This window comes from Phaenicophaeus curvirostris, chromosome 3, assembly GCF_032191515.1.
Source record: "Phaenicophaeus curvirostris isolate KB17595 chromosome 3, BPBGC_Pcur_1.0, whole genome shotgun sequence".
In the NCBI taxonomy this organism is placed as follows: Eukaryota; Metazoa; Chordata; class Aves; order Cuculiformes; family Cuculidae; genus Phaenicophaeus; species Phaenicophaeus curvirostris.
The window spans coordinates 74,114,281-74,140,778 of record NC_091394.1 but is presented as its reverse complement, the minus strand read 5'-3'; the positions used below and the strand labels follow the sequence as shown (position 1 = coordinate 74,140,778).

The 26,498-nt window shown below is 39.4% G+C and overlaps 2 protein-coding genes and 1 long non-coding RNA gene across 8 annotated transcripts; 2 read left to right on the top strand and 1 right to left on the bottom strand.

Annotated features, from left to right (window-relative positions):
* Positions 1-122: 122 nt before the first annotated feature.
* Positions 123-6,609, top strand: RBM12B (RNA binding motif protein 12B). 3 transcript variants are annotated; one of them, XM_069854369.1, is made up of 3 exons: positions 123-213; positions 2,793-2,838; positions 3,566-6,608. In XM_069854369.1, exon 3 carries the CDS (start codon positions 3,594-3,596, stop codon positions 5,688-5,690), a length of 2,097 nt encoding a protein of 698 aa, XP_069710470.1. In that variant the 5' UTR covers positions 123-213; positions 2,793-2,838; positions 3,566-3,593; the 3' UTR covers positions 5,691-6,608. The 3 variants fall into 3 exon arrangements, with proteins under 3 accessions (XP_069710470.1, XP_069710472.1, XP_069710471.1); XM_069854371.1 differs by lacking the exon at positions 2,793-2,838 and having other exon boundaries at positions 146-213; positions 3,566-6,609; XM_069854370.1 differs by lacking the exon at positions 123-213 and having other exon boundaries at positions 3,566-6,609.
* A 2,557-nt stretch (positions 6,610-9,166) lies between these two features.
* On the bottom strand, positions 9,167-25,733 carry CIBAR1 (CBY1 interacting BAR domain containing 1). 4 transcript variants are annotated; one of them, XM_069854372.1, is made up of 8 exons: positions 25,621-25,733; positions 23,190-23,424; positions 21,567-21,635; positions 19,624-19,725; positions 16,977-17,081; positions 15,713-15,826; positions 14,684-14,803; positions 9,172-10,056 (listed from the first exon to the last, which is right to left on the bottom strand). In XM_069854372.1, the coding sequence occupies exons 1-8, from the start codon at positions 25,710-25,712 to the stop codon at positions 9,946-9,948; spliced, it is 948 nt and encodes a 315-aa protein (XP_069710473.1). In that variant the 5' UTR covers positions 25,713-25,733; the 3' UTR covers positions 9,172-9,945. The 4 variants fall into 4 exon arrangements, with proteins under 4 accessions (XP_069710476.1, XP_069710473.1, XP_069710474.1 ...); XM_069854373.1 differs by having other exon boundaries at positions 9,926-10,053; XM_069854374.1 differs by lacking the exon at positions 9,172-10,056 and adding an exon at positions 10,144-10,201.
* Positions 17,017-19,757, top strand: LOC138719275 (uncharacterized). Its single transcript, XR_011337198.1, has 2 exons — positions 17,017-17,099; positions 19,497-19,757. It is a non-coding gene; the product is annotated as an uncharacterized lncRNA (long non-coding RNA).
* Positions 25,734-26,498: the final 765 nt, after the last annotated feature.

Below are 26,498 nucleotides of genomic sequence, written 5' to 3'. Positions count from 1 at the left end.
CCCCGGGAGGGTGGGGGGGGGCAGGACGGCACTGCGCATGCGCGGTAGCGCGAGTGGGGCCGGCGTTTCCCGCCCGGAAGGAGTCGCGCGGGGGGCAGAGGGGAGCAGGGTCGCGCAGGCGCGGCGCGCGGCGGGGACGCCATCTTGGTGGTGCCGCGTCCGGATCCGAGGCGGCGGGGCTCGGCGCCGCAGCCTGGCCCGGTGCCGCGTCCGGTGGGTGCCTGGCGTGAGCGAGAGCGACCGGGGCGCCGCGCGTCGCTCGGGGCGCGGGGTTGGCCGCGCGGGGCAGCCCGGGCCGCGGCCTCCCCTCGGCCCCGCGACCCCTGGGCCCGGCCACGTGATGGCTGCCGCTGGCGGCCGCTTGCTTCGACTGCTAAGGCTTATTTTGGAGATCAGGAGCAAAAGCCGTCGCCTGCTCGATTACTTTCATATTGTCCCGGATTTATAAGCTGTGGGTGTTGTTGCTGGCTTGCACGCTCTCTGCGTGCAGATTGATCGTTCAGCATCGTGGTAAAGTATCGGTGCGGGCTCAGCTTCCCACAGCGTTTTCAAGTTGGAGGTTTTATTTTTATCAGTGAAGTTTTAATAGTATTTAGAATTTCATGAGGCTGTAGGAGTATGGATGTAGTACTGTTCTGGTTAACTCAGTTAATATATAAAATATCTTAAATCGGTGTGCACGTTTCTGTGCTTCTAAATTAGTAGCATGTAGTAGTCAATCCCTTTACTTAAATCCTCGTTTTCTGAAGTCCTTGCTCAGTTAATGAATTGGCTTAGTTTTTTGTGGCACTGTCATCCCCAAAGTCACTCTTTTTGTTTTTCTCTTGAAATTGTTGGATGGCTTGTCCACATCTACCAGTGCTTGATTGTTTAATATACAGTTATTAGAAGCTTGTTATTTGGACTTGGATTTCTGTTTGTGGACTCCTTAAATATCACATTATGATCTGGAATCACTGTGTCTGGTTTTCACGACTGAAGGTTGTATGTTGTATCTGTGGTACATCAAGGAGAACTTGCCGTTTATCACCGAAGAAATACTGAGGAGATCTGTTCTGTATACTATTTAAGAAATTGGATAAGACTGCAGAATTGTGAAATTCAGAAATACTACAGATTAAATACATCGTGATGTAGTGGGGCAGTGGATTTGATTTGTCAAGAGATGAAAGTCGTGTAGGAAAATTTTGCCCGTAAATTCTCCGTGGTTTTTGGCACTGTCGTCGCATCTGTTGGGAAGATACAAGAAAAAACATACTGGGTCTGCTGGGATGGAGTTGATGTTCTTCATAGCAGGCACTATGGCTCTGTGTTTTGGATTTGTGGCTAAGAGAGTGTTTGCAACACATCAGCGTTTTGGCCGTGGCTGAACAGCGCTTGCACAGTGTCAAGGCTTTCTCTTTTATTCCCCTATTCTGGCACTCCAGTGAGTATGCTGGGAGCAGGCAAGAAGCTGGGAGAGCTGACCCAAGCTGACCAGAGAGATATTCCATGCTGTGTAACATCATGCTGAACAACAAAAACCAAGGGAGAGGAAGAAGAAGGTTTTTACTTGATCATTTTGGTTTCTGGGGGTGGATTTTTTTATTGGCTTCCAAGGTGGTGGTTGTTCAGAGGCAGGCTGGGCATCAGTCAGCCTGCAGGAGGTGGCGAGTGTTTTCCATTGTTTCACTTTTTGCTGACTAGACTGTCTTTATCTTGAGCGACAAGTTTTTTTGACTCTGTTCTTCCTGTTTTCTTCTCCATCCCACTGGTGGGGACAAGGAGCGAACGATCAGCTGTGTGGATGCTTGGCTGCTGGCCAACAAAAATACAAAGAAGTGATCTGTAGCGAAGTTTAATAGGCAGTTATTTTCAGTTTGTTGTGTTTGTAAGGTGCTGATGTAGAAGTGACGTAGAATCCACTAGTTAGAGAATTTGGGCTTTACTCTTGTTTTGCTGTGTTCAGGTGGAGCAATAGTTACTGTCCTCGATAGGTAACTTGGCATCAGGATCTAGTGCTTTACGTTTGTTATTGAGCAAGGGGTTTGTACAAGGGATATTCTCAAACGTTTCTCACTGGAATGTTGGGTCCTTGTTTTAAGGGACATAGTTATTTGCTACAGAAGCTTGTGTTTGTATTCAGAGTACTGTGATATGTATTGTATGACGTTGGATAACGTTAAAAATCAGGATACATTTAAGTCAGTGATTCTTGTTCTTACGTCTGAAAGTCAGTAAATACATAGGGAAAATACTGAAATTTGTTTTGTAAATTGAAGTACTTCATGAAGTTTCTCCTTGTTGGATATTTTTGCTGGTTCATTTGATCGTCTTCACTGTGCAAGTTAAGCGAAGTGCTGGACTGGTGAGTAGCATGCTCTGGTGAACATTGAAAGCGGGTGGATTTCGGAAGAATGGAATCATCCTGTAATCTTGAGATGGACTTGCTCATCTTTCAAGGACTCAAAATAACTGAATTGAGAGTTTTTACCTCGCTATACTGTCAGTCTGTTTCGTTTCAACAGTTCAGTGTGGCAGAATCCATGATCAAGTAATCTCATCGTGTTTTCCTCATTTCCAGAAGTCAACTTAAGTTTTGAACTTCTTTTGCTTCTAAAACGGAAACCCAAAGGTTCAGTGCGTAGCATCTTGAAACACGGAAGTTCTTCGTAGTATCCCGCGTTGTGGGTTCATTACACGCTTGGCTTTAGTATTAGCCACTGCTATGGATGAACTGCAGCAGTGTAGCACAGTATGTAAAGCGAAGTACAGGTATCAGCCATTAATTATGTTTCATTTTCTTTCCACAGTTAAGTTCATTTTACAGAATTTATCAGGTCTTCAAAGCAGAAACAGGTAAGCTGCCAAAAGCTTAACACTTCTCACTGAGTATTGTGACCAGATCATACACGGCCCCTTTTTCCCCTCAGACTTGTAGCTGGGAACTAGGATATGCTCTCCTGAGTGCATGTGGCTGCTGCAGTTAATACACTGACTACATCAAAGAGACAACATTTCTGATGCTGAGAAAAAATGTTACTGAACAGAACTGATCACTGAATAGAACAACTTGTCAAAGCAGTGAAGTCATCACTGTTGGTGAACTACTTCATTTTCCAGTGATTTAGTTATCCTTTTTCCTTTCTGCTTTTATCATTCAATATTTTCTGTGTTATGATCACGTATATCCTGTTAAAAAGTAAACAGGATTTTTTTGTTGTTGTTGTTCCCTGGGACTGGGCAGAGATCTCTGGCATACACTAATTATGCCATGAAAGACTTCAGGTGTTCTTTAGGTCTTGTGGATGGTGAGGAGTGACTTAGGCGGATTTTGTTGCCCTTAGGATAGGGAATATTGATAGACTTGTGCACGTGTGTTGCTGGAGTAGCTAATTGTTCTGAGTAATCAACTTCTAGTGAATCTTGTTTTAATCTTGTTCCTGTGAACTTGTGGGTTTTTGATTCCTTCTCTCTTGATTGAGACAAGGACATTCATTAAAAAGGCTCTTGCTTCTTAAGTGTTAAGATACTGTAATAGCTGAGTACTAAAGACGTGCTATCATGTGTACCTTTTTGTCTGCAGGTGATTTTTGCTGTGGGTTGAGCTCAGCATGGCTGTAGTCATCCGTTTACAGGGGCTTCCTGTTGTTGCGGGTCCTGCAGATATTCGTCGTTTCTTCTTGGGATTGAATATTCCTGATGGAGGTGTTCATATTATTGGAGGAGAGATTGGGGAGGCTTTTATTATATTTGCAACAGATGAAGATGCACGGCGTGCCATGAGCTGTTCAGGAGGGTTTATCAAGGACTCGCGCATAGAGCTCTTTCTCAGCAGCAAGGCAGAAATGCAGAATACCATAGAAATGAGCCGGAAACGATTTGACCGTGGGGAACGAGAAACTATGTCTGGCTCTAGAAGAACGGGCACTAACGGTTCTGGTGCACCAGGTGTTGGGGACATGCCACATTTAGTTGCGCCTTTTCCAAAAGGAATGATTAAACCTGGTTATGGTCCACCAGATCATCCAGAGCCTGGTTTCCATACCAATGGCACAAGACATGGTGATATAGGTATGCCTAAATCAAGCTATCAGTCAAGAAAGGATTCTCATCCTTTTAACCCAGATGATCTTTACTTATTTCTACGTGGTATACCTTACTCTGCAACGGAAGATGAAGTGCGTGCTTTCCTTTCTGGGATACATGTGGATGGAGTGATTCTGATAAAGCATCGCAATGGTTTGAACAATGGTAATTGCCTGGTAAAATTTGCCACACCCGGTGATGCCTTGGAAGGACTTAAACGTCATAGACAATACATGGGTCAGAGGTTTATAGAAATAAGCCCATCTACAGAGGAACGGTGGATTGAATATGGTGGAAGGGTAGATATACCAAATGAAATGGATCACTTTTTCTGCGAAGACCATTCTCCAAGAAGTTCAGGCTACATGCATTCCAGGAGACATTCTCATTCACGATCACCAAGGAGACAAAGAACACGTTCTCGTTCACCTCCCAGCCAGGAATATTACATACACTTAAGAAATCTATCCATTAATGTGGAGAAGAGAGATTTGAGAGCATTTTTTTCTGATCTGGATATAGGCAGCAAACAAATCAAGCTTCTAACAGATAAGCATCAGAGGAGGACTAGAGATGCTTTTGTGATGTTAAGGAGTGAGAGAGATTATCAGGCTGCTTTGGAATGTCATAGGAACTTTCTTCTCAATCGTCCCGTTTACATTTTTCCAATTTCTCGAAAGTCAATGTTGAAAATCATTGATTCTTGTGAGAGAAAAAGATCACAGGACAGAGACCATTCTGGACAGGCCGTATCAGAAAAAAGTTATCGGGAAGGTCATTCTGGCCCTAAGATGTGTGTTTATGTAAGGAATTTTCCATTTGATGTATCAAAAATTGAAGTACAAAAGTTCTTTGGGAGATTTGATATTGATGAACATGATATTTACTTGCTCTGTGATGACAAAGGAGTTGGGCTGGGAGAAGCAATAGTGAGGTTCAAATCTGAAGAACAAGCCATGAAAGCAGAAAGTTTAAATCGTCGAAGATTCTTGGGAACGGAGGTATTAATAAGACTTATATCTGAAGAGCAGATGCAGAAGTTTGGTGTAAATGTACCACTGTCCGCACCAAATGAAATGCAAAGTCATTCATATCCGTATGACAGAGGTGAGCTTTCCCGTCCAGTTGGTTCACCATCTGGGCCACCACAAGGGCCACCCATGCATTCATTTGGTCCTCCTGGGAACTTGAGGCATCCTGAATTTAGGCACCCTCCTGAGGACTTCATGTGCCCTCCTAAGGATTTTAGAGGTCCGCCACCTCTCATGGATTTTGGTGGTGATGGTGAACCTTTTGGTAGAATAGAGTTTGGGAATAATAAAATGGGAAATTTTCCTGAAGGAAGATTTATGCCAGATCCAAATTTCAGCGGTGGTTCTGAACGTGTTGTTCGTATTCGATTGAAAAATTTGCCTTTCAAAGCTACTCCTAATGAGATTCTGGATTTTTTCTATGGCTACAGAGTGATACCAGAGTCGGTTTGCGTTCAGTATAATGAACAAGGATTACCTTCGGGTGATGCCATCGTTGCTATGACAAACTATGAGGAAGCTATGGCTGCTATTAATGAACTGAATGATAGGCCAATTGGTCCACGGAAAGTTAAGTTGAGCTTGCTGTAAAGGACAAAAAGGTGCTCTAGAATGAAACATTCTAGTTTTGACAGTATTGATGGTTATTTTCACTTATTTTAATTACTGGAAGATGCAGAAGAAACGGTTTCCATCAACGGTTGTAAATAATACCTAGTTCAGTTGTTTAGCTCTTGGTTGAAATGCCTGTATGGTTAAGGTTTGGGAACTGTATGGTGCCTACTTGTGGCAGAGAAGAGCCCAGAAACTGTGGAGGATATTGAATGTCTTACATCAAGGTCTAAAAGCATGGAGGTTTTTTTAGTTTGCTTTAATTCCCTGCCCCATGACTTTGCATCACATAACAATGTAAGTGCTGGTTTACTGACCACACAAACGGTTCAAATGGAACTTCAGTGCTACCTGCATTAGTAAATAACACTTCTTACTGAGGTTAGCTAAATCAAATTAAAAATGAATTGATTTTTGTGTGTGCGTAAGCTGTTCAGGTTCTGTTCGGTTTAATGTTGTTGCAGGCATTCCTATTGAAAGAAGAAAAAAGAGCTTAATGTTCATATTAGCTGGCTTTGCAACTTTTTTTAAAATAAAAAATGAATTGCCTTTAAATGTGTGTCTCATTTAAAAATTGAGTAGTTAATGATCTCAACTATTATGCTTAGCATACGTGGGTCTTGGTGAAAAAGATGCTGGCTGCTTCCTCTGGAAAGCATGAGCTTCTTATGGTTTGTTCACGCACCAATGAATACATAGTTTACAAAGACTGCAAAATCTGCAGTAATCTGTTGGTAGGCTTTCTTGTTCTCCTTCCTTGCTGTAATAACTTGAGTTAGAAAATGAACCTTAGGATTCGATCAAGAATTCTACTTCAGCCTGAGCTTTCAGACTGGTCTTTTTTTTGTCTCCACGTGCTTACAATATGAGTATTAACTTCCTAATGAAGTCTAGATCATCTGTTCCTGGCAACCAAGCTGACAACCAACTTGGTTATTTTCTGAATTCAAATGGAATTTAAGTTTAAAAAATACAACCAATGGTGCTTATATTTCAAAGGTGCTATAAAGAAATCAAGGAACCAAGACACTTCCAGGGAAAATAAAGATGTCTTACTAGAATCCTCAAAATAAACTTGCTTGACCTAATCGTGCTTTTGAAAACTTGAACATGAACATTATTTTTGTAAGCTGACATCACTTTTACTTCTAATTCTTGTCTCTCTATTATCAGCTGTTTTGTAAATTTGAATGCAAGTAACTTTTCCAGCTAATCAGCTTTAGATTTGTTATTTTTAAAAGTCCTTCTAGCTACTACACAACAAGAGATGTCAAACACTGAAAATTAATTAGTAAACTTTACCTTGCTTCTAGAGTAGCGTCGGTACACACATGAATACTTGTAGCAAAAAAATAAAAGGATTTGGAGATTGGGAGGATACGGGAATTTAGTAGGTGTTTTGCTGGTTAATCCATAAAGCAGTATCTGTTCTCATAGCTTAAGTACTTGTTAATAAGGTGCTATTAATTTTTGAAATGGCAAATCAATTACCCCAACCCACTGTTAATGCACAAAGGTTATCATGGCAGAGGTCACAATTAAGGCATTTCAAAGTCTTTGTTTGTCCTACAGCTAATATGTCTTCAATTTAAAACCAGATAAGGTTATGACTACTCTAGGTCACACTCTGACATGTCTGATTGATTGGCCAAAAAAGTGGTTATTTTAGAAGGTCTATAAAGAGAAACATTGTACTTTGAAGTATGTATAGATGATCTGAAGTGGAGGGAAATTAGGAAAGGATGCCAGTATGTGAGTTAAATAATAAGGTTAACAGGACAGTCGATTCTCAGTTTATAGCTATTATCTTGCTGGTAACTTTGGTTGGTGTTTTGGGGTTTCCTCCTCCCAGCTGGGATATGTATGTGTAATATAGGGGTTATATTCTGATTCTGCCTGAATAGATAGTACAGGTGGGAGGTGTGGTAACAGCATTTCCTGATAATAAGGGGGCTTATATAAGTTTAGATATTTAATGGTTTGTAGGCACTGTACTCAGTATAAAGATGACACCAGAGACAGCCTATAATTACATGACTTAAATTACTACTCCTCTTCTTAAGTACTATCCGTATATAACAGAATAGCAAAGGGAAAGCTACAGTTTGTGGTGTTGATACAGAATATAACTTGTTTCCTTAGTTATGCTTATTCTGAGATTGCTTTTGCTACTGTTGTCCAAACATGATTTAAAGGAGAACGGTCTCTGTCATCAAAAACTACTAATAGTGATCATGTACAGAAGCAGCTTGAAGTGTTCGGGAAAGCTGTACTATATGGCAGTGTGAGAAGTACAAGATTATAAACCTTAGTCCCAAAGGGATGGGCCAGCATGTTTAGCATAATCACAAAGTACTCTTAGCAAGAATGGATACAAGCCTGCATCATGTAGGTACCAGTAATCAAAAATGTATAGCAGCAGTGGAGTGCTGTCAGCCTTACAGTAGTCACACCATGAGAAAAATCTTTGCGAAAGTATCTTTAGGTAATACCTAAATCTGTGATTACGTTTTAAATTCTTCTGGGTTTAAAATACTATAATTGGTGACGTTTTCATCTGTAGTTTTGAGGTCACAGACTCTCTGTCCAATATGCCAACTTAAGATCATATATGTAGGACAGAGTTGCCCAACACCATATTTCTATTTTTCTGTAAGTTTTTCTGTAATTCCTGAAGTCAACTTTTTTTGTGAGGTAGGGGAGAAGGAATTTGAAGCTGCTGAGAAAGAAAAAAAAAAGTCAGTACTCTAGCTACTAATCTTCTAGTGGGAATTAATATAAATATAGCTTCCTTTTTGTGTTCAGAATTCCTTTATCAAGACATAGTACAGAAATAATTGCTACTTGCATACATGTATATTATGTGAAAACCTGGTATAGTTATGAGGTTAACGATCTGTTTTGGAGATGGATTGTGTGACTTCACTGAGATGCTAAAGTGCTGATCGTCATAATTCTGATGATGTGATACAGATATTTACTGAATGCCCTACTCACTGAAATAGTGTTCTCCTTTGTCAGCAGTAGTTCAATGTCAGTTGTATGTAATTCTGGGTTTAAAACAGAACCCTGTATTGTGACATTTTGACTCACATTTTGATCACGGTAATTTTTGGGCAAACCTATTTTTTCACCTGTCCAAACAAGTGTGCATTGCATAATTTGTGTCAGTGGACAAAGCTGGCATTGATATTAAGAATGTGTTTCCTGGTTTATTTCTGTACCTGAAAAAAAATTTGGTTATAACTTAAGATTACTTTCCCAGTTACAAAATTTAGATTAGATTTGTACATATGTTCTTTCTTTAGCTGATACTAAAGCTGAAAATAAACAATATGGTAGCAGCTTTCTGGAAGAAAATCGTATGCATGTTCATTTTTGAGTAATAACCAACATGCCCAAACAGGATAAGAAATTATACTCAAAATGTGTAATTTATTGTATGTTTGATGGAATTAGTACCTGAATTAACTAGTTAAACACATGAGATTTGAACTATATATATCATGTCAACTAATATAAAAAAGTTTTATTATGAAGGCACTTTTATTTAAAAGCAAAGCAGCATTAAAAATAAAAACTGGGCTAGGTCCTTATTTGTGAGTGTACATTCTGTATGTGTAAAGGAATCAAAAGTCATCTTAGTCAAGCCTGAGGAAAACAAGAATGAGAAGACAGTACTCCTTACCCCATCTTCTGCCATCCAAGGTCATAACAAAATGTAACAGGATTGTTGCTGTAATCAGTTTCTTGAGTACTACAGTTACTTCAGGATGTATAAAACTAATTATGAGAGGTATATCTGGAGGACCTAACTAAATCCAAGAGGTGGGTAGCTAGAGAATAAGGTAATACATTGGTAAAGTAACAAGCAAACCCTTACATTCATAACTGCTTGTAAGCCTCGTGCAGTTTTTGGACACTCTACCATGTAAGTTGAAACAAAAGTGGCTGCAGTATAACATCTATGCAAATATTATACAGGATTCTAGAAATATTTCATTTTCTAGCTACTGAATTTGTCCATTTTCAGTAGATTTTGTCCTATTCCTTGAAATTTGTTGGGTTTTGTCTGGCATTCTGCTACTAGTGCCAATTCTTGCTTCTGTTGGAATTTTACAATTACAGCCTCTGAAGTTTTTGATTAACACACAAAAGCCTTTACTTACAGGGAAATATTTCCTCCTCCTCCCCCCCCCCGCCAAAGAAAAGAGCACTCTTGGAAACAGTTTTCTTATCTCACTTCTTTAGTACCATGTAATTCCTCCTCCTCATCCTCCTCTTCCTCATCTTCATCTTCCTCTTCTTCTTCCTCATCTTTTCTTTGCATACTTCTCGAAATCTGCTAGAACAAAACCCCAACAAAAGTAAATCAAGTGTTTGTTCTCCTGAAAGAAAAACAATTCTGTTGCCATTTCCAGTCTAAGTACTTATAGGTTTTTCATTCAGGGAGAGTAGGGAAGTTGTTTATCCCTTAACCCTTCCAACTCCTAGTATCATGGACAATGCCAACAGAAAGATACATGGTGAAGAATATAAATACAGTAGTGATCTTCAAAAGCTAAACAAATCCTCACAGTCCTGAAAACTATTATAGGATAGGGAAAACGGTGCATTGATTGCATTAATATTAAAAATCAACAGGATGCAAACCTGCTTTTTCCTGGGTTGGCTACTGAGGCAGCAGGCTGAAGATTAGTGTCAAGGCATGATCTTAAGATGAAGACCTCAAACCTCCTCAGTTAAATGAAAAACTTGACACTATGCTGCTCTTAAGAAGTCCTTGAGAATAAATCAGACAAACTCTACTAGTAGAGTCTTGATTCATGCATGAACTTCTTTCCATGCCTGACAGTGCTTGCCCTTCAGAATGAAACTGTCATGTTTTTTTGGTTCATCAAATGATAAAAACAAGTGCCAGCTGCCAAGCTTTCATCTCAGCTGACAGATTCTGCCATCTATACTTTTTCCTATGAGGGCTCAATCTAATTCCTGCTGAAGATGCCATGTATCTTCACATAAGATGCAACATTTACAACTTAAAGTAGAACATACCTATTTTTTTTTCTCAGGAGAAAAGGAATATTAAACTCAAAGATCGTTATCCAAATCACCTCGGTTGCTTATGAAAAATTATTTTAGGTTTAGCAGTTCTCTTAAGGGCATCTGCAGCACTAATTTTGGTTATATTTTTTAAGTTTCCTTCCATGCAGTGATATAATAAAACTTCAGCATTGAAGACAAAACTTGCCTTTCTTTTTTAAATAACCCTCTTTTCTAAAAGTCCTTAAATGCTGGGTTTTAAATTGACTTCTGAGATTTCACAATACATTCAGCTAAGTATGTAACCATTTTTTTTCGTGTGTACATAAAGCAAACTGCAAGCATTGAACTACTGAAAGCAGAATAATCCTTAGTCTTGTTGATGCTCACAAAGTACATAATTTAGATTGAAGCAAATGCTTGCTTACAAATCTCTGAAAATAACAGAAAATTGAGTTAATCGTTAGATGAAGCTGGGTTAACTTGCATCTAAATGCCTAAACCAGCAATCGTTCATTCTGTGGAAGAAGAAAAAGACAATGACACTGATGTGTAATTGGAGATGAAGGAGTGCTGCAGATTGAGCCTGTTAAGGCAGCTTCAATTCAATCAATAGACAAATTTTCCAAGTTTTCCCTAGTTAAGAGCATCTGAAATTCTTAAGCAGAACTTCAGTCATATTGCTGAATAAAAGCGCTCCCTTTCTTGAAATAGGAGGTGCTCTCTGCCTTTACGTCTTTTTTTCTGGTCACTACTCAGGTACCTTTGACCATGCTGACCATTAAATATTATTACTGGTGGTGGTGAGGTGGTGGTAAGAGGACTAACCTAAGAACCAAACTGAATCAGAGTAAGGAAAGTGAGAAAGGAAATTGGGCAGTTTGCCATAAAGCTCGAAAACACTAATACTTGAATGTTATGATTCCTTAATACAAAAAAAGATATAAAAAATAATGGAATCTGATAATTTGTGTTCATCAAACAATTTTATGTGAAAATGAATTCTCTAAGTTTGCATGTAGGTGATGACTGTCCTTGCTTAAGTTGTTAATTTGCATGTTTCACTGCATGTGTTACTACAGAAAGCATGGCAATTCTCTCCTTGTGTCAGACAGCAGGCAGTGTTGGAACACTAGGATGTAGACCTTTTCAATCATGTTTAAAATGATACTTTACTGTCTTACAGGGCAGGTGCAAAATAGTTTGCTATATTAATATGGCTAAAACTTGTGTAGTTAAATCTGATTTACAGTATCTGGAAAAGGTATCTCTTCCGCTACAATTCTGTCTAAAATACAGCATACTAGCCTGAATGCATACAATGAAATGCTGAAGATAAATTGCTAAGTAAAGGGCAAAAAGGGATTTACTTGTGTAAAACTATCTGCAATAGTTACATTTTAAAAAAAAGCCCCGAACCCCTGAACAGATTTTCTTATAACGGGGAGCCATCCTATGAAAAACAGATTTCCTGGTGCTCTCTCCTGGTCATATTAAGTACATAGAAATGAAAAAATGCACATCTTATTGTTGTACTGTCACTGCTGCTTGGGACATTAATTCCTTGACCATTGCTCCTTTCCTTGCAGATTTATAGTGCTGTCTGCTAAATGAAGTGGCAGTTAGGACGGAGAAGCTAGCATCTCAGTTGCTTCAGCTAGTCCCAGTGTGAGCTGAAAATAACTATGAATATCAAGGGGGGAAAGAGTTGAGGAAAAAAGCATTAAGATGGACACAAAAATGTCACTGATCTCTGCAAATTCCTGCTTTTGATAATTTAGCATTCAGTACTCCTTCCAGAATACTAACTCCAGGAGTAAGCGATAATGCACTTTTAGATTATCATGTTAAGGCACCAGAACTTTAAAAGAAGGTAGCATTTTGTGAAGAAAAAAAAAACACAATCGAGCTCAAGGAGTATTTCAATTTTTAATATGGAAATAATACAGAAAGGTAGTCCACAGAACCAGAAATAAATTCAAGAACAGCATGTGCTAGATCCTCTGAAGGAAGTATTTTGTTACTGGCACAGTTTATCACATCTGATATGCACTGACTTTCTGTTCCAGCTTCCACCAAACAGATTACTCTTCATTGGTGTGTGCTATTCCCCGTTCTCCCCACCATAGTCTTAGTCTGTGCAATTCTGTGAACTGCTTACTGTATTACTTATCCTGCTTTAGACTGGAAATTCCAAAGTACTGCATTATGGTCGTAAATTTTGATTATGTAGCATGAAACCGGACTTCTGAAAACTCTAGGAGTGAAAGATCAGAGAGGCAAAACAAGTCACCTGAATTTTTTTCTGAGTATAGCATTTTTTGCTAGTGAGGTGTTGGCTGGATTTTAGAGATCAGAGCCCTTCATGAAATTCAAGGCACTGATCCAGGTGCAATGTGTTATGCAGAATCAGAAAGGGCAGTGTAGGGAGTGTGTTGAACAGGATGCCTGCCTATTCTTTAATGCCCTGTGGTGATTCCATTAATGCTCTGTTTCACTCCTTTTTCCTGCCATCTCCTCTACAGATACATTGCATAGCCCAGTAAGCTGACATGAGTTTAAAGTGTATTGTGGCTTTTCTCTAGGTCTGGATGACTTCCCATTCTTTTCAGACATTCTGGTAAGAGGTTATGAGAACATTAACATCTGAAGTTAGAGCTAAAAGAGAGGTCTAGGAGAAAAGTAAGATAAACTTGCAAGTTAGTCAAAGTGGAGTTCCACTCCATCTCTGAGAGAAATCACAGTGTATGTACATTCACTTTTCTGACCGTACTGTTTTGGGGTTTTTTTTCCATAACAAAATAGTCAAAAACTTAGCTATATCCGTGGCATTGTAAAGTAATTACAGATGCTTCTATACCCTTCATACAGTTATACAGCACTGCAGGAAGTTCTCAAGGAAGACAGCAACAGATTTTTTACTTCCTTTGGTCTTCAAAAAAATGAATGGGTAAACACTTTCAGAAGTAGCTTGAACATGAAATTTGCTTGTTTGATAGACAGGACAGGCAAAAAGTCAAATTTAAAGTCAAGATTGGCCTTTGTGCACTGAATCACTGGGTTCTTTTATCTTTTCAGACGGCCTGACTCATACTTGTAACAATAGAATAACTCAACTGTAGTATTTGATCCTTTCAGTGCTGGGAGCAGAGAATGGGTAATGAAATGTGTGAAGTCAGGAAAACTTTCTAGTATTACAATATCATTGTGTGATTCTAGCCAAAGAAGAAAAGTGGGGTGCATATATTTTGAATTTGGCCGTCTTTGTCTTTAACTGAAACACTGGCAAGAATCATTTTAGTTACACGATTAAAGCTTCAATGAAAAAAATAATTCAGCCATTTTGCAATGTCTGCAAGTTTACTGCTGCAAACAGGGTTCAAAGATTTTTTTGCCAGGTAGCTGGTTCAAAAGCAGTGGTACTTTCTCAATTTGTTTCATTTATTTTTATCATCCTCCTTTCAAAGTATTTTCAAAGTACAAAAGGGAAAGTCTGTTGGTCATGGGTTTGCTCTGCTGCTAGGTGCCATCGCTATGCTGAGGTAGAGAATCCACACTAGGATCTGGATACTGAGACTAAGAATATGCAACTGTTATTACAGAATGTTGCTTCTCTTTCCAATAAGCTCCTAGACCTTCTCTCTGCAAGATGCCACAGTTTGTTGCTGAAAGCAATAGTATTGCTGGAAATGGCATTTTTCAACAATAAGCAATGAAGCTCTAAAAGCTGATTTTTTTTCTCAAATAAAATTAAATTTAGAAGCTGCATTATTAAAAGCTTATGATCCTTATGCCCTTGAAGTCTTTTTACACTTGTAGCTGTCCTGAACTACGTAAAGCTAGTGGATCCACGTACATGTACATTAGCTAAAGCTCTGCTTAAGACATTCTTTTAATACACTGATCTAGCATTTAAGTTTTTTTCTTACCTGTACTGTCCTCAATGAAGATTTTAAGGAGCCAGTTCTTTGCAGAGGGGACTTCGAATTTGCACGAACTATGTCTAAGCGAGACTGATAGTCTGGTGGATAAAGTGAGCTCCGAAAAACCTGTTCAAATGAAGAAAGCTGTGATTTGGGTGCCGCGATACAGCTTGCAAGCTAACAATCACAAAGACTGAAAATAACAAAAATGCAGCATTGGACAATTAATCCTGCTCTAGAGATATGGATCAACTGTAGTTTGGATTGATCATTTTTAGCTGAAACAACATCCTTGCTCAAGAAAAAAACCCTCTGAAAACACATACTTACATACACAACATACATTTCAATGACAGTAAGTTTAAAGGCCAAACATCCAGAACAACTGCAAGAATGAATAAAGGACTGAAAAACGTGCTGGGAAAGAGAGACTACATAGCTCAAAGAGAACAGAACAGGAGACTTGAAAGGAAGCTGTAACTGCCACAAGGCGAAAAAAAAAAAAAAGCAATTTGGTGATAAACGTTTCTTCATTCTAGAACACCTTAATAAAAAGAAGTGGCTGGAAGATGCAAACAAGCAAACAAAACTCAGAAAAAAAATATCTCTCTTCTTTCTAATTAAGTAATTAGTCTTTAGAACGTCTTATCTGAGCAGTGTAAGATTTTCTCTTACTGTGCATCTTTACAGCAAGACTTACTGCGCATCTTTACAGCAAGACTTACTGCAGAGGTGTTCTTTAACAACTATGATTAGCTGAGGCTGGAGCAGCAGTTAACTCAAGAGAAGTCTCTTATCTGCATTTTGTGTGAAAGATTAGGTTGCCACTGCAGTTCTCCGTTTTTCAAATCTCTGACTTAAGAAACCTGCATGTCTCTGCTGGAGAAGTGCAAGAAAGGTCTTGGTATACATAAGAAGTTTATTCTGTGACCCTGAAACATGTTGCATTTTCTGCTTGGGACATATTTTGCCCCAGAATGTGAAAATGTTTTTATGTAGTAAGTAAATTGACAAGCAAATCTTAATCACTCTTACCTCTAAATCTTCATTTTCATCAATGTTTTGGATATTTTGGTAGGCAGCAGTATATATCTCCAAAGCTTTGCTATGGAATAACAGTTCAATAATTATAAATTCAGAGAATATGTTCTAAAAGCAAATGAAAACAGAGATTTTGTTAATGCAGAAAAGCGCATTTCCACTTCCAATAGAAGAAATTACTGAATTCTGTACTTGGTATTTATATGATAAAAATAACTGCACAATACCTAGTACTTTTGAGTAGTCAGACCTGGATTTTAGAAATTAAACATAAATGCTGTCTGGGCTATCACTTATGCAGTTGTTATTTCATACTAAATTCTAAGTAAACACTTGAAAAGCAACAAGGAGACTCACTAGTAATAAATAAAATGTCATGCTGAAAACTGACTTTATATTCCTTGATATATACTCACAAGATGCCAGTGAATTTTTGTTTTATTGATGGTGATCTTTTTAACAGGTTCGGTATAAATTATCTTTACATTCTATACATACCTATGATTTACAGATAATTACACATTTTATATAATAAAAGATTCTATATGTATTAAAGAAACCCAAACATGTAATGAGGACATCTCCAGAACTTGCTATCTCTTTCGTATTACTCTAACATCAAGTACTGGTTTGTTTGGTTGAGTTTTTCAGCTAGCTTTTGTTCTTTCCTATTTAATACAGGTTTTATTTTCCCCAGTAAAAACAGTATCTTGCTTCAGTAATTTTATAATTAAATTTGAGATCACTTAAATGTTTTTCAGTCACTAATAGTATTTGCGACTTAAGTCACTTAGTGTCTGACATTAAGAGAAACATTAAAGCTTTGATTACTTGCAGTCACTAGTTATTTGGTGCTTTTTGCTACAGTAAAACTTTTAACTGCAGTAATTATACAAATTTTAGCATGGATAAATACATTATTTACTTCTCACTATTTCTGTTAATTTGATAAATGATGTCCATGTATGTCATTCCACTAACAAATGCAGTGAAGCACAGTACAGCAACTGCTGGAAGGTGCAGATGCTAAGCAGTCCGATATAGGAAAATTCTCAATTCAATCAACTGTTTAGAATAATGAACTGATTTTTAACTGCAAAGCTCATTATATTTAGATTATGAAAGACTTGTGAATACCACAAGTTTTATATTTATGTATACTTAATACTAAACATTGCTAATCTTGCAGAAGGTAAAATAGCAATTTAATTACGCAAGATGAAGGTCATGTCAGATACTGAAACATAAGCACACTTACTTTTATGTCCTTTATTTTCTGTTTCTCAAAATTATCAATGGTTTCCTCTAATTGCTTAGTTGTTCGAGTTGCATCCAGAGAAGCTCTCTGCAGTTCACTTTCAGCCTGGTAAAGTAACATAATGTATTTTGCATACATTACTGGTCAGACATTGTAGAGTAGCCAAGACAGTATATACTTACAGTCTCTGATCAATCATCGAAACTCTATTCTGTCCTGGGATTTGGAAATAGTATGGATTCTTCCCATTTCTAAAATGCTGCAACTTAAAGAGGAACTACTTCCCCCCACCCCACAATAGAAATACCACAAGCCCAGATCCCACAATCTGTTTTTTAGTATTATATTTGTGCAGAAATCTAATGCATAAGGCATACTCTGTCACTAGTTTAATTTGTTTGAAATCTGGTAACCTTATATTACAGGATTATCAATTTGAAACAGTCTTTTTTACAAAAAAATTTAAAGTCATAGAAACAATTCTACCATTATGGGGCAAAAAAAATGGTAATGATCTTTAGTAGTACATAAGGTCACAGGTTCATTTGCCTTCCTTGATTTTGTGCAAAAGATAGGGGGAAAACAAGTAAGAAAAGACATTTTGTGTATTCTCAATTATTACAATCCATCACTCTCTGTAAATGAAGACAGCTGCAATGCATAAGCAGCCATTACACATGCAAATACAGTATGTTATTTCTGTGATAATCAAATATATTTTCCCTATCCATCTTTATTAATAGACTGGCCAGATTTTGTGCACAGATGCTTTAAGAAAGGAATCTTGTTTACTGTAGAGTGGAACGTTTAAACTTGCAAAACCTGCATAGTTTTCACAACAGCAGTTTGATATTTTCTCTTCATAAACACTCACCTGCGACTGGAAACGTTAGTAAAGGAAAAAATGGCACAATAGCAATTATTATTCATAAAAGAAACTGGTTTATTTTCCCACTTTTAACATATTGTTAAGTATTTACCTCAGATATTTCAAAACTTCTGTACACTTGGAGGGTGCTGCTATTATGTTGTCTGAAGCTTCTGGCTCTAAGACATTACTTACAGTTTGCTACAGCTTTGCTAGAATTCAAGTATCCAGGCAAAAATATTTCAGGATAGCTGTTTTGTCTTGGACTGAGGGTTCGGTTATTTATTTATCTATCTATTTATTTATTAGGAAAAAAAAAGTAGATCAGACAACCTTGAGATCTGGGAGTACAGATACTTTGCTACCTGCAGCCAAATTTATTTGCTGCTGGAACATCACAGTTACTCAAGAACAACTGAAGCACTGCTGGAATCTAACAGCTATGGCATCATCAGCAAACATGGTGAAGCCTTTTACTGGCCTAAAAGCTGACCTGCACTCATTCTCAAAATAACTTTTTATGCATTTTGTGCTGATCACTTTAAAAAGCAAATATATAGCATCTGGTACCTTTGGCCATATGCAAAACCAGACTGTACTGAGATTTAATAACTCTTCAAGCAAAGTCTTAAGTACAGAAAACACAGGTGTTACAAAAAGCTAAGCCACAGAGACAAGAAAAGTTACGTGCCAGTCATATACCCATGAATTCAACTGGGAATTAGCAGAAGAGGGAGAAAAGTGGGATCAGTCTCCGTTTGGGAAGAGCAGGTTACTGTTATCATTTACTCCCTTAATTCTAACGGAAGAGAACACTGCACAACAGCTCCAGTTCTAACTCTACAGCTGACATCTGTGTGTCTTTATTACATGAGAAATTAATTAATCATCAATTTGACAGGCTGAGAGAGTTGGACTTGTTCAGCCTGGAGAAGAGAAGGCTCCGAAGAGACCTTATAGTGACCTTCCAGTACCTGAAAGGAGCCTACAAGAAAGCTGGAGAAGGACTATTCACAAAGGCTTGTGGTGACAGGATGAGGGGGAATGGGTATAAACTGGAGAGGAGCAGATTTAGACTAAACATTAGGAAGAAGTTCTTCATCATGAGAGTGGTGAGATACTGGAACAACTTGCCAAGGGAAGTTGTGGATGCCCCATCCCTGGAGGTGCTTAAGGCCAGGCTGGATGGGGCCTTGGGTAACTTCATCTAGTTGGATGTCCCTGCCCATGGCACGGGTGTTGGAACTAGATGATCTTTGAGGTCCCTTCAAACCCTAACTATTCTATGAGTCCATGATCACTTGATTTAACAGATTTGAAAAATATTTAATAGGAATTCTTTGGCAGAGACAAAAATGAAATGTAATTTTCCCAACTGGTATTTGACCATCACAATAATTTTTGCTCTTTCTGCAGTCCCCATGCCCCGATGACTAGAAAGATACAAATTTCTGAAATAACACTGATGAAATCCTACAAATAGGAAGTAAAAGGAGTTGTCTGATTTTAAAAAACCTCTGAACTCCAATATGCAATCTATGCCTACCTCTCTGGCATAAACATACCAAATACTTCATAGTTTCTTTTCAGTCAAAAAGGCAGTAACAAAGCAGCTATTATAAGCTGTAACTTATCACAAAGCTTAAGAAGAGATTCAACATCAAGATATGAAACAGTCCCCCTAAAGACCATTCTTCTTATATTACTTTCTAAACACAGGAGTTTAATTCCTGAGAAATTCTGAAAGTATTTCTTATAGCTGCTGTAAGTACAGGATACAATAATGTGTCGATCTGATGGATTCCGCTGGCGTGTCTTTTCCAGTTGAGATAATTGCTTGGCTTCTCGGTTCTTTGCTGTTAAAGTTGCTTTAAGATCATCCTGGAAATAAAATGTTTTAGACATGTTTGAAATGAATCTAGGATAACAGATTTAGGATAATACAAACCACACTTTTCTTCATACGCACATTGCCTAGAAAACACAAACATAACTTTGCTTTAAACAAAACCAGATTTTACTGATCTTATTCAGTTAAATGATCCCCTGAAAGAGAAGTAAACAGGGACCAAGAGAGTTCAGCATCTTGCCCTAGTCTCTAGCACACACTATAATTTAAAATCTGGGGGAAAAATAAGAAAAAGATATTTACAGCTTTTTATGAAAATACGGTAGATGGTCAACACCCGAGAACCCCAAAGCAGTAAGAAGACAGGTTCAATCCAGACTTAGAATCACAGAATCACCAGGTTGGAAAAGACCCACTGGATCATCGAGTCCAACCATTCCTATCAAATACTAAACCAATAAAACAATAGGTAATCCCATCTGCAGTTTAAGAATGCTCTTGTACTCCTCACTGTAGCCAAGATAACTTTATGTAATAATTTCTGGCATTACGAATGGTGACAACAGGAAACACCATTCACTGTTACAAGGAACGGCCTAGCTTAATTTGTTTCTGTCCTAAGCACTTACTGAGGACAGTACACAGCTTCAATGCTTCAGAAGCCCGAAGCATTGCTACAGTCTTCAGTGTGTCTCTTCAGAAATTCTATTGCCACAAACACATAAAACTTGTCTTCCACACTCAAATTTATATGCACTTAGTCTCACAAAGTGGGCTTCAGAGCAACTGTTAAAGCACCAAATTCTAGGATACAGGCTCTACAGCCTAAAACTCCGCTAAGGACTGCCACACATAGTACCACTCAAGTACAGGATGCATTTCCTTCATGATTGTTTCTCTAACAACCGAGATAGCTGTGCAGTAAGTTCCAAACACTGTACCCCTGTTCTTCACCATATTGAAAAGATTCAAGAACAAAAACATATGAAAAATGCTAGTTTGAGATGCAATGCCACAAATGTACTCAAATTAACCACAATTAACACACTGTAAGATTTTTTTATGTAAAATAACATCAAATAATCATCATTTTGCTTTTGATTTATATGGAGTGTGATAACAGACCTATACACCAATTACAGATTTGAGTTTACAGGATGAAGGTATCCTCTATGTAACATAGAATAATTACGAAGAACTACTTTTACCCTATAAACTAATATATGCTAATTAAAATTTACTCACTTAAGCTTATCTCTCCTGGAGAAAACAAATTTACAGATACATTGTGGGAGTATTTTGAACCCCTATATACACTGTTTCCAGAATGTAGTGAATGAAGAGACCTCAGGTTTTTGTGTATCCTGACTACTTTGCAGAACGGAGAGGTAGGCAGGCCACTGCCTGTTTTTCAGTTTCAAAAAGTCTTCTACATTATGAACTTCAGTGTAGAACACAGTTCTAAGTTTAAAAAGCTGTTAAAGGCAGCACAGAGATGACTAAGAGCCAAAAGCATTACATTTAATTCACCTTTTGGAACTAATAATAATAATAATTACAATCTGCATGGCATTATTTTTAAAGAAAAACATCCTGAATTTGCACTATCCAGGATGTTTCACACTATCCACAATGCCTTTTGTTTTTAGCATTTGCTTGTGCTCCAAGAGTCTGAATATACTTGACTTCACATAAAAGTTTTGTCCTCCAACACACACATAGCTTCCATTCAGATGTATTACTACACAGTTTAGTTAGAAGGATTATTGCAATATGAAAAATCAGAGCCACTCCTCCCTGCAAAGCAGAAGTTTTCAACTGAGTGGCCAGAAAAACAAAATGTACCTTGTGAGGAAAGAGACATTTAACCTACCCTTTTAAGTTTCACTATGGTCCCGTAACTTTTCAGAGGTTCAACCACCTTAGCTTCAAGCCTATCAACCTGCAAAAGAAATCACAAGGTCACTAAAATCATCCACGTCTATGGTGTGAAAAAACAGGAAACATTCGATTTACTAGTGATTCACCTTACTAGAAAATTAGTTGATTTATGCTGAAAATACGGTGGGATGGAAGTGAATATTCAGAAGTGCATAGGGCAGTAAAGCTCTAAATGAAGCACATGGTAAAGCCACACCAAATAACCTGCCTGCCTTGGTTACTTACTCTTCCACATGTTGTGGAAGTACCTCACACTTCAATATTTATACATGTAGTACTACAGCTGAAAGGAGACATCGATGACTCTTACAAGCTAATTTTCTTTTGCCCATATTTTCAATATATATGAAAACTGTTATTTAACCCAGTGCCCCAAAGAAATAAAGCTAAGATTATCTCTTTGGTCTTCATGATCAAAAGAGAACCTGGTTTTAAGCCCAAAAGCTTTTTCTTCCCTTTTCTGCTTCTGCCTTTTCTCCTTCAAAGGGCAGTAGTGGTTTGGGGACAGGCCTGGTAGGACGATGTAGGCCAAATGTCAGTTTTTAAAACACACATGAAAAACAAAAGAAGCAGAGCCTAAGTTCTTGCACAGGTACATTGAAATTACAGATTCAGAGTTCAAAAGTGAACTCCTCAGAGCCTTCTCTTCTCCAGGCTGAACAAGCCCAACTCTCTCAGCCTGTCCTCCTACGGGAGGTGCTTCAGCCCTTGGATCAACTTTCTCACCATCCTCTGGACACATTCCTACAGTTCCATATCCTTTTTGTGTTGAGGATTCCAGAACTGGACACAATACTCCAGGAGAGGTCTCACAAGAGAGGAACAGAGGGGCAGAATCACCTCCCTCGACCTGCTGGCCATCTTATAGCAACCTTCCAGCTTGAAGGGCGCCTACAAGAAAGCTGGGGAGGGACTGTTTATAAAGGCTTGTAGTGATAGTACAAGGGGCAATGGGTATACACTGGAGAGGGGCAGATTTAGACTAGACATAAGGAGGAATTTCTTCACCATGAGAGTGGTGAGGCACTGGACCAATTTGCCAGGGAAGCTGTGGCTGCCCCATCCCTGGAGGTGTTCAAGGCCAGGTTGGATGGGGCCTTGGGCAGACTGGTCTGGTGGAAGATGTCCCTGCCCATGGCAGGGGGGTTGGAACTGGATGATCTTTAAGGTCCCTTTCAGCCCAGACTATTCCATGATTCTATGATTTTCATTCAGCTGCTGCTACGCAACTCAAAAAACTAGAAGAACTTTATTAACCATAAATACAATAAATCATATTTCAAAGTCTAAGACCAATAAAAGACTTATTTGTCTCATGTTCTGCAGTTTCACTGACTTCCACAGGACTAATCACAGGTAGTTTTCACTAATGTTATTAGCAGAGTAAATGATGAATGTTTTGACAGCCTATCCTGCTCTACCACCACTATATTTAGAAGTGTTTTCTCCTATGTTTCTCTTGTGATGGCAGTGTGTATCTTTTCCCTTTAAATCACAGATAAGTAACTGAAAAGTTCAGATGGCAAACACAACATGTACAGCTTTAATTTTGTACCTCTGCCTGGCGATAATCCTGAAGTCTGGAAAATTCATCTGCAAAGTTTTTCAGTCCAACTTTTAAGTTTGGTGTCTCTGTGGCTGCATATGCATATATTTCATTTACTAGAAGATCTGCTTTGTCTCGTAGTCTGGCAGTTTTACGTACGTATCCAGCAAATATTTGGCACAATTCACCAAAATGCTTTTCCACATTTGAAACAGCATCTTGTATTTGTCTTGTCTGATTGTCCCTTGATACAAAAGAAAAATAAATGAAAAATAAGAAGGGGAAAAATGTTTGCAACACATACAGAAGAAAAACTATGTAATTATACAAATGATAATTTATACACCATTTGGACATCTCATTTCAGTGCAAAACAAAAAATCTATTCTTAAAAAGATGACATAAACATGCTTAATTTATGAATGACTAACAAACATATTAAAAAAAGCAGGATTTATACTTAAAAATAAAGATACAACAGAGGAAAACTCAAATCACAAAAATCAGCTTGGAAGTCTTCCTCCTGTCATTAAGCAAGAGCTCACTATTACTGTTCGTATGAATTACTAACATAGTGGTAACATCTGCAGGTCTCATACAAGACTGGGTCAACCAGCTTCCTGCAAGAGCCTGCAATCCAAACAGAAGAGTCAATGGTCGGAGAAATTAGGCAGCAGACAGCAAATCTGTAACGATAGCAAATGTTCTTTAAATTGTGAACAGGTATCAAACTGCTTCAGGTCAGCACTACAGAGGATAAATATTCCTGAGAATTAAAGAAAAGATTTGAGTACAGAGGTGAAAACTCTAAAGACACAGAAAGGACACTGATCATACCAACATATTATTTTCTTTTACATTATATTAACTTAATTACCTTTTTTAATGAAATGTCTGTATGTTTCATTAATATTAATTAAAAATTCATGATGACTTATATTTCATTTATTTTGTTTTCCTATTCTTACATCACTCATGCTCTTGCTTTAGTTATGCTCTAGTGATACTATCAAACCAAATCAGTGAAATTGTGGCAGTTGTTGATCTGACTGAATCAACTACAGGACAAGTTAGCTAACAGTAACACCCAGATACTGGGCCCTAAAAAGTCTCCATGCTCTGCATGAGGTGATTCATGAGAAGTGCTGGAATTCTCAGCAAGAGAATGTACTTGTGCCACTGTCTTGGAAAGGGACAGAAACAGAAACTTCCTTCATATCCTTAAGCTACCTCAACTCCAAATGCTGACCCATATTTATGCATTGAATCAATATCACAGTGTGCTAAGATCAGAAAAAATGGAAGAAACTGAATATTTTACAGCTAAAGAACAATGCAATCAATTCAAATAAAGAACATCTTCAGGAAAAACATTTCAGGCCGAAGTTCTCCTATGGACAAAACCACAGTTGTGTTGCTTCATGGCAAGACTGTTCAAAACAGATTTTGTTAAAAAAAAAAAAAAAAAAGTAAGCTGTTAATTCCTCCAGGACATCCTTGAACATAGGACCATTTCATAACATCACAGAACAGTTTGGGTTAAAAGGGGCCTTAAAAATCACCCACTTCCAACCCCCTGCCATGGGCAGGGACACCTCCCACTGGATCAGGCTGCCCAAGACTCATCCAATCTGGCCTTGAACACCTCCAGGGATGGGGCAGCCACAGCTTCCCTGGGAAACCTGTTCCAGTGCCTCACCACCGTCAGGGTGAAGGAATTCCTCCTTAGGGGTAGTCTAAATCTGCCCCTCTGCAGTTTATACCCACTGCCCACAGTCCTATCACTACAAGCCTTTGTAAGCAGACCTATTTGAATAGGAAAGGCTTCACCAAGGGTGTGGGAAAACAAGAGCCTCACTAAGTATTAATAAATTAATTTTTTTTTCCTTTTCCCCGAGAAGCGGCCACAAAATCACAAGCGAGAATCGCTTCAATCGCAGCCCTTCCTTTCACCCCGCAAAGCATGCTCAGCCTGGAGGAGGGAGCGGGGGTTGTTTGGCCCGGAGAAGAGGAGGCTGGGGGGAGACCTTATTGCTCTCTACAACTACCTGAGAGGAGGGAACCAGCCTCTTCTCCCAAGTGCAGGGGACAGCACAAGAGGAAATGGCCTCAAGCTGCGCCAGGGGAGGTTCAGACTGGATATCAGGAAAAAATTTTCCACAGCAACGGTCACCGGGCACTGGCAGAGGCTGCCCTGGGAGACGGTTGAGTCATCGTCCCTGGAGGTGTTTAAAAGACAGGTAGACGACGCGCTCAGGGGCACGGTTGAGTGGCAGACAGGAACGGCTAGACTCGACGATCCAAGAGGTCTTTTCCAACCTGGAGATGCTGTGATTCCATGGAAAGTTCTGCGGCCTCGGCCTGGGCAGGGCAGGGTCCCCCAACCCCCGAGCACCTCCCGGGCCGCCCCCCGCCCGCCGCGACCCCCGCCAGCCCTCACCTGGCGTCCAGCCCGCGCCCCAGCAGCATCATGGCCGCCGCGCCGCAGGGAGAGAGAGACGGAGGGCGGCGCCCCGCGCGCCTCGTTACCATGGACACCGCCTGCCCTGCCCCGCGCCCCGCCTCGCGCACGACCGTGATGCTCCGCGGTGCTCGGGGTGCGACCCGTGTGATGTTCGCTGTACCCCACGGCGGGGAGGCTTCCCGAGCCTGAAAGGGCCCCGCGGGAGGGCTGGGGAGGGACTGGTTACAAAGGCTTGTAGTGACAGGACTAGGGGCAATGGCTGTAAACTGGAGAGGGGCAGATTTAAACTAGGCATAAGGAGGAATTTGTTCACCACGAGAGTGGGGAGGCGCTGGAACAGGTTACCCAGGGAAGCTGTGGCTGCCCCATCCCTGGCGGTGTTCAAGGCCAGGCTGGATGGGGCCTTGGGCAGCCTGATCCAGTGGGAGGTGTCCCTGCCCGTGGCAGGGGGGTTGGAACTGGGTGATCATTAAGGTCCCTTCCAGCCCAAACTGGTCCATGATTCTTCAGCCTCTTGAAAGGAGGTTGTAGAGAGGTGTGTGCTGGCCTCTTCTCCCAAGTGGCAGGTGATAAGGATGAGGAGAACAGCCTCAAGCTGCACCAGGGGAGGTTCAGATTGGACATCAGGAAAAAGATTTTCATGGGAAGGGTCATTGGGCATGGGAACAGGCTGCCCAGGGAGGTGGTTGATTCACCATCCCTGGAGGTATTTAAAAGACGGGTAGATGAGGTACTCAAGGACATGGTGTAGTGGCAGACAGCAGTGGTTGGACTTAATGATCTCAAAGGTCTTTTCAAACCTAGTGATTCTATGACTCTGATTGTGGTGATGAAGGGGACCCAGACACCACAGT